Raw genomic sequence first — 7,883 nt, forward strand, 5'->3', positions numbered from 1 at the left:
CCTCAAGCCCTGCGCCAGGACGTGATTCTTGGTGACGACCTTGCCATCCCTGTAGCGGGTCCAGGCCGCTCTCCCCCGGGGCGGGGCGGGGCGGGCACTCACTGGGTCCGCTTCACCTCTGCGCTGGCGATGGCACTGATGAAGGGCACCACCCTGCCATAGTGTAGGAAAAGTCGCACCAGCGGGACGGCCGCCTCCTGCTTCTCCCGGCAAATCTCGCCCAGGATGTGGGCCGCAGACGCTGACACGGGCTGCGGGGAGGGGTGAGGTCAGTGCCAGGGCCCGGGGTGCAGGACCCCCAGAGGCCTGTCCCCACCCTGGCTGGGGTCTCACTTCCAGCCACCATAGATATGGCTCTTTGCTGAGACAGAAACACACACATTCACAAAAGCACCAAACTTCCCATTTGCTGCTGCTTGGCTGGACCCTTGGAGGGGCGTCTGCACCTCCTTCTAGCGACCCCCAAATGCAGCCAGCTCTAAGGCCCCTGAGCCAGCAGAGGGACTCTGATGATGGGGTCCCCCTCAAACAACCCGGAAAGTCCTCAGCATCACCAGGCTCCCGTGGCTCTGTCGACAGACCAGTGCCCCCAGCAAAGGGGTCCAGGCATCTGAGTGGGAAACAGGCCGGGCTGGGAGGCACGGGAAAGGCCCCCTCAGGGAGAAGGTGCCCTCTGGGGTGGGGCCCCAGGCAGGTGGCACCTCCTGCCCACACCCACAGGCCACAGCGTGGACAAGCACCTCCACGTCCGCAGACTTCAACAGCAGGTCCCGCAGAGGGCTGTAATAGTCAGAAGAAAACACGTGGTCTTCCGTGTATACCACGTTCAGCCGCAGGGAGCCCAGGTCGTCTGGCTTTAGGCTCTTGCTACCATTGTCCCGGGGCTGGAGGAAGTACCTGGGTGGGAGGGACACGTGGAGGGGAGGTGTGAGGCTGCACCTGCCAAGGAGCAGCTCTCAGGGAAGCCCACCTGCCTGCTTGAGGCCGACTGGTCAGGAGGGTGATCCTGCAGGACCCCTCAGAGTGCAGCCCCTGAGGATTCCCCACAGAAGACCCCCAGCAGGGCTGGTCACCAGGGGTCCCCAAGAGGCAAGTGTTCGAGCCAAAGGCGCAGGAGTCAAGGGGGGGAAACGCGGAGGGGGATGGGGGGGTGCAATGTGGAGGGAACGGGTTTCTGGGAACCGGTGCAGAAGTGGTCAGTGATTCGCCGTGAAGACCCACACCCGGCAGTGTCAGCAGCAGGTGGAAATGAAAATTATTTCAACCAAAGTGTTCCGGGGCTCCTGATGTCACGGGGTGGGAGCCTTGGGCTGGTGAGCCTGGCAGGGTCATTGTAGGAGACGTTTCCTGCCCGGCCACTCTTCCATCTTTGGTTCTACCCCATGCAGTCACCCAGGAGCCCTCTTCTGCTCTCATTTGTGGGCCAGGCAATCTAAGCTCTCAGGTGGGTGGAGCCTGTGTCCGAGGCCCCCCTCCCCTGTCAGGTGGGTGGAGCCTGTCTGAGGCATTAGCAGCCCCGTCAGGTGGACGGAGCCTGTGTCTGACACATTAGCCCCTGTCAGGTGGGTGGAGCCTGTGTCCGAGGCATTAGCCCCCTGGGGCTCTCTGGGGTATGTGGTGGCTGCCTTAGCTACCAGGGCCAGGGGTTCGCTCAGCATAGGAGGAAGCCTAACTCAGCTCAGGGGGCCTGTGCCCGTGCTGTCTTCACAGAATCAAAAGACACGCGTGTTTCACGGTTTCTGGGATGGAAACCTGCCCTCACACATGGCAGATGGACACATGGGGCGTGAGGCCCTGGCACACAGTCCACGCCTGGGAGTACACGACTCCCGTGACTCCGGGCCCTCTCAGGAGCTGCCTGTCGCTAAGGGACACACATGAACTGGAGGTAAAATGAAACAATGGCCTGTTCCTTCCACCAAAACACCAAGCACCTGGAGACAACAGGCAGGAAAGGCAGGAGGCAGCAACACACAACATGTCCTGGGGGGGGGGTTCTGGGTCGGAGCCGACTCCTGAGGTCTAGACGTGCAGAGGGGAGTGGAGAACCCTGTAATACGCCCCAACAGGAGGTGCTGCCGAGGGCTCAGAACAAGACCCTGAGCACAGCTGCGGGGCAGGGCCTGCTGTGTACGCATTCTGGGCTCCTGCACCGGCCGCTGATGCCCTCCCCTACCGGTGTCAGACCTCACGAGCTGCTCGCGGCTCAGGGTCCCACTTTCGACCCCAGGATCAGACCCACGAGCTGCTCGCGGCTCAGGGTCCCACTTTCACCCAGGATCAGGACCCCCACGAGCTGCTCCGGCGGGCTCAGGGGGGTGCGGGGGTCCCACTTTCACCCAGGATCAGGACCCCACGAGCTGCTCGGCGGGCTCAGGAGGGTGCGGCCAGCTTTCACCAGGATCAGACAGCTCCGGCTCAGGGTCCACTTTCACCCAGGATCAGACCCACGAGCTGCTCGCGGCTCAGGGTCCCACTTTCACCCAGGATCAGACCCACGAGCTGCTCGCGGCTCAGGGTCCCACTTTCACCCAGGATCAGACCTCACGAGCTGCTCGTGGCTTAGGGCCGCTTTCACCCGCGTTCCCTGTCTTGTTTTGAGGTGCCAGCCATCGTGAGTCCCTGCTCAGTGTGATCCCTGCTGCCTCTCCTCACCTGCCGTTTCTCACCTGCTGTGGGGCAGAAACTCATCAAGCCAGAGCTCATCAGAGCTACATGCAAAGTAAGAGCAGGTGGGTGCTGGGCACAGCCGAGGACCAGCACACGTGGCCTCTGTGCCTTTCCACTCAGAGGCAGCACGTGTTTTTGTGGCTCTCAGAGATGCGGAAGTCTGCAGGTGCAACATCATCTTACCACGCCTCGTAGGAGCTGGACTGCCGCAGGACTTTCAACGGGATCCTTAGTTCTCCCAGGAATTCATCTCCAAACTTCAGGTTACTGGCATTCCAGAGGTCGACTCTGAAAAACAGCATCAGTACAGCTCTAGCTGACGGTGGGCGGCCCGGGTGGAGCAGAGATTACAGGCCACGCTTTGTTCCCCCAGGAGCAGAGTGGAGCCTGCAGCGAGCGCCTCCCAGAGTCTCCATCAAGGCTCAGCCCACGGGACATGTTTAAAACACGTCAGACCAGCCTGTGGCTTTGGAATAAAGATGAGTGTCTCCCAGTGGTAATGGGCAGGCAGAGGAAGGCGGAAGGCCATGGGCCCAGACTCAGACCCAGGCTCTTAGATAGGAGGGAGCCTGGGCATCGCTGCGTGCACCCAGGAGCTACATGACCCCAGGCTCTGCGCCAGGAGGGAGCCAGGAGTCGCTGTGTGCACCCAGGAGCTACGTGGCTGCTGCCACTCTCAGCTCCAGCACCATCTATCCCCTTCGCCCACAACAGGCCCAGCACCAGCAGTCTGTGCACGGCGGGCAAGTGAGACTCTCCAGGCCCTGTGGCGTGTGCGTCTCGCACCACCCCAGCATGCGGCCCAGCAGCCTCCATCTGCAGGGCTCAGGGCAGGGGATGATGGAGAACTCAGGCCCGCAGAGGAGGGTGCCCGTGGAGGACGGGCTGCCCGATTCAACATCCAGGGGCTCTCTGCTTTCGTCACATGAAAATGTGCCTCAAAACAAAACTGGGTTCTTGTGAATGCCCTGCCCGAATGTAGAACCCTGTCTCCGTAGATTGCTCACGACCTGGGGCACAAAGTGGATTCAGGGGCCACGCACACCACAGCAGGATGAGAACTGTGGCCACAGATCACAGCATGGTCCACGAATCTCCGCGACTAGCCCAGGCACAGCATTGTGAAGCTTCCGCTAATGTCTAACACGGCAGCAGCTCCCACTAATGCTCTGTCTTATTAGTGTGGGATGGTACGTGTCCCCTCAGACCTGGGGCTGTGAAATTCTGACAGATACACAGCATCCCCGGCTGCAACAAGTCTACAGGGCTGGCACCCCAGTCCCTCACGGCCAGGACCCACCCATAGGCCTGAAACACCTGAAGTCATGCGTGGCCAGCCCTACCCACGGGCCTGAAACCACACAGTTACACATGGCTGGCCCTACCCAGGGGGCTGAAACTCGGCAGGCCTAACCACACTGTGGCCATCAGGGACAGCCCCCTGGAGAGAGAAGATTCCAGAAGGCCGGTGATCCTATTACCCTTGAGAATCCTGCAGGGCAGTGGCACTGCAGAGGCACTGGCGTCTGGGCCGGGGAGGGCTGACAGGCTGCACAGGAACCCACAGCGCGTTCCTTTCAGAAGGAACACGAGGGGACCGCTGATCTGCCCATGGACACTTTAAAAAAATGTGCCAAGTGGCCAGGCAGGCGCATTTGCCTTTAATAAGGGAAATATTTAAAACATGTTTTATGTGCTTTTAAAAAATTTAATAACTAGGACTTCACTCCTGAATTCAAAGCTTGGTGTAAAAAGAAACCAACGATGGCGCTTCCTTCTCTTGAAAAAGGGGCTGGTGTGAGTCCCTGGGGAGGCAGATCTGACCGACCACGTCAGGGACATTCTATGGTTCAGGATGGAGGCAACTATGGGAGGCGGATCTGACCGATAACGTCAGGGACATTCCTACGGTTCTCAACCACAAAACCACGCCTCCCAGCAGCCGTAGGGCCTGAGCCACGCACCGGTTCCGTGTGTCCCATTAAGGGTCCCCCCGGGGCAGTGTCAGCCCCTGGGAGGGAGCGTGACCAGGGATTTGATGGCCAGCACATTCTCCAAAATGACCTAAAGAAAGCAGGTGCATCCCAGGCTCGGGGTCAGCCCAGGCTCGGGGACATCCCAGGCTCGGGGGCATCCCAGGCTCGGGGGCATCCCAGGCTCGGGGTCTCAGGGCCGGCTGGGGAGGGTCGGGAGGGAGCTGTTTCCTTCCTTCTCTGTCCAGCATGGAAAGATTCGGGGGTTTTAGGGGAGGCTCATCTGCCTCTTCACAGGGGATGGGGGCATTCGTTCGTACAGAAGGAACAGAGGCTACGTTCAAAGAGAAACAGGAATCCAGCTTATTTTCACTGGGAGGAGGGAACCCGCCGGGGTTTGTGAAGGGCACATTCTGACGGCTGCCCTCCCCAGAAATCCTAGCCAGTGGGATCATGGGGCTCTCTAAATCCTGGGCCTGAGATCGCGTCCTGACCTGTGTGAACCCACATGAGATTTCCCCGTTTCCCGTGGGAGGCGTTGAGGAGCCAGGAAAGGGCAGTGGGGGCTCCATGGGCAAAGGCTGAAGATGCAGCTTCTGTGACCATACACAGGAAACGTGAACCCAGGACACCAGGTGAGAGCGTTTCACTCGAGTCAAAGGGGACAGGGTCTCCACAGAGGCCACCCAGCTGAGAGTCTCAGCAGTGCCAGTGAGTCCTGCTCGGTCAGGGCCAGGCGCCGTGCTGACCCGCCAGGCCCTGCAACCTCTGAGTGAGGCCTGAACCCATGGAAGGCGGAGGGCTTAGAACAAGACCTTAAGAACGGCCGCAGCCCCCGTCACTCCAGGTGGATGAAGCCTTACGGCAAGAGGGATGCGGACCTCTGGCCTTCGCCTCTTCACGGGTATTGCAAGGTGAGCCCTAACACCACCCACAGGCCATCACTTCAACTACGACTTCTAACATCCTGTTGTGAAAATTACCAAGAAAATGGAAATTCATTTCTATCTATGACCCTATATTTAGAAACAAAGAACAAAAGAGCTGAGGAGTTTGGGTGAAAACTGCCAAGTTGGGGACGCGGAGCCTGGTTTTCTCACCTGATTTCGAGCTTGTCCACGTCTTCCTCCTCAAAGTCAAAGTGGGACTTCTTGCTGTAGCTACAGGGCCGGGTCACCTGGAGTCAGACGAGAGAGAAAGCGCTGAGACCACGGTGCCACAGGCGGGGGTATATGCAGACCCAGGCCCTGGGCTGCACGACCCTCTGTGCTTACCCACACCGGGAAGGCGCCAGGCGGGATTCGGGATTCAGGCCTGGCTTCCTGAGTGCCAGCACTTCCCACTCACAGCGCCCCTGGAGGGGCAGACCCAGGTGAGACCTGCCCCAAGGCTGTTCACGGCCACGGCCAGACTCTCCCAGCAGCTCCTGACGGGTGCCGGGCTCTGGGAACCTAAACGTTCCTCACCTGCGCCTGCTCTGGGCCTGCCACCCCGTGAGGGAGGGAGGGGCCCCCTCTGCCATGGAGAGGAAGCCAGCGCCGCCCTCCCTCCCGTGGCCCGACCTCAAGGCTCTATTTGCCAACAGGAAGTGAAAAGCGTGAGGCCTGTGGTGCCTGAACCTGGCCAGGCCCTAACAGACCCCAGCACTCTGGGGAGGGTCAGACGGTGGAAAGTCAAGACACTGCTACCTTCCTCCTGACACCTCTGCACCATGGGTTCCTTGGAACAGAAAGGGAGTGAAGTCATGAAGGGTCGAGGCTCCGGGACCCCCCTGCCAGCCAGCAGGGCCCTTGCAGCAGAGCAGAGGCCACCCCACGGGCTCCAGGAGACCACAGTCAGTTACCACCTGGAGTTCCGATTTAACCACATCAGCTGTGCACCAGGTCACCTGCGTTTACGAGAAGGCCTCCCTCCTGCCGGGCCTCCCTCCCTGCCCCACCTTCTCCGGGCCTCAGCAGTGATGCTGGCTCAGGAGCTCTCAGCTCGAAGTTCTGATGTAGGGCTTGACACCAAAATCATGTTGCCAAAACTGCCTAACCGCTGAGCTTGCACTTCCTGATTAGTAAACTGAGGTGAAGATCACGTAGGGGCAGTTCTCTGCTTTGGGTTGAGGGTTGCTGACGGCTCCTCCTTCCTGACCTACGCACCACTGTCCTCAAATTTGCTTCCCCTCAACTTCCCCATCTCATAAAACTCAGGTCAGGCAATGCCTCCTCCAGGAAGCCCCTGACGCCCCTGCCTCACGCCCCCTCTGCAGGGCAGGTCAGGCAATGCCTCCTCCAGGAAGCCCCCAGTGCCCCTGCCTCACGCCCTCTCTGCAGGGCAGGTCGGGAGCTATTGTAGGGGCTTGTCTGTTTGCATCCCTCCCATGCTGGCCTGGTGTGGTGGCCTTGGACTCCTCTGTTTTCTCCCATATCTTATCACCAGCTGACCACCAGCATGGTGCTGGCACCTGACACATCTGTTGAGTGAATGAAGGCAGCTCCTACCAAATTTATGAGATTATTTAATCTCATGTAGAGAGTTAAAGGGCCTTAATGTGTCTAGTTGTTATCCTGGAAGAAAATGGTACAGACGCTGCTTCCCATGGAAACGGAACATGTTTTCCTGGGTCTGCTCCCGGTAGGTGGCTGTTTGACCACAGCCTGTGCGGGACACGCTCCCTCCCCAGGGCTTGGCCTCCAGCTGGGTCAGAAGCAGCTGACGCTGAAAGAGACAGGGTCCTGGTGAAAGAGGTCCGGGTCCTGGTGAAAGAGGTCCGTGGCTGCCAAGGAAGGGGTGGAGACGGAGTGAAAGGTCACAGAGCCCAAAGAGCAGGGCCCCGCGCGTCCCACACAGCAGCGGTCGGCGAGGTCCGGGCCTTCCCTGGAGCCCCACAGGTGGTGATGCAGACCATGATCTTCAGACTGTCTGTGGTCACCAAATTGTTCCAGTTGTCTGTGGTCACTAAATTGTTCCAGTAGGCTGAGACCCACGTCTTTAGAGTAAAACGGGAGTGCACACGGTAGAAACGGTGTGAGAACACTGCAAGTGTGATGAGCACCCGTGTGTGGCTGGGCAGTGGGCGAGCTCTACCCCACGGTGTGTATGACAGCTCTGTGTGGCAGCCGAGCCAGCAGCCGAGGCGGGGGGAGCTGCCACCTGGAACTCGGTCCATGCTGCAGGCCTCCTGCACCTCCAACGGGGCCCACCCTGCCCCTGGGAGCCTGGCAGCTCCCTGCCTTCCCTCGCTCTGGCAAA

The 7,883-nt window shown here is 59.8% G+C and overlaps 1 protein-coding gene across 1 annotated transcript in view; it reads right to left on the reverse strand.

Moving 5' to 3' along the window:
• The window catches only part of RASA3 (RAS p21 protein activator 3), a 140,803-nt gene that overhangs the window by 36,681 nt on the left and 96,239 nt on the right, over nt 1–7,883 (reverse strand). The window contains exons 5-11 of the mRNA XM_030812473.1: nt 7,480–7,620; nt 7,216–7,349; nt 6,110–6,214; nt 5,744–5,824; nt 2,854–2,958; nt 741–897; nt 103–251 (exon numbers count right to left, since the gene is read on the reverse strand). Of these exons, the coding sequence (XP_030668333.1) occupies nt 103–251; nt 741–897; nt 2,854–2,958; nt 5,744–5,824; nt 6,110–6,214; nt 7,216–7,349; nt 7,480–7,620 (872 nt within the window). The remainder of the gene's footprint in view (nt 1–102; nt 252–740; nt 898–2,853; nt 2,959–5,743; nt 5,825–6,109; nt 6,215–7,215; nt 7,350–7,479; nt 7,621–7,883) is intronic.

The sequence above is a fragment of the Nomascus leucogenys genome, chromosome 5 (genome assembly GCF_006542625.1).
Source record: "Nomascus leucogenys isolate Asia chromosome 5, Asia_NLE_v1, whole genome shotgun sequence".
Classification (NCBI taxonomy): domain Eukaryota; kingdom Metazoa; phylum Chordata; class Mammalia; order Primates; family Hylobatidae; genus Nomascus; species Nomascus leucogenys.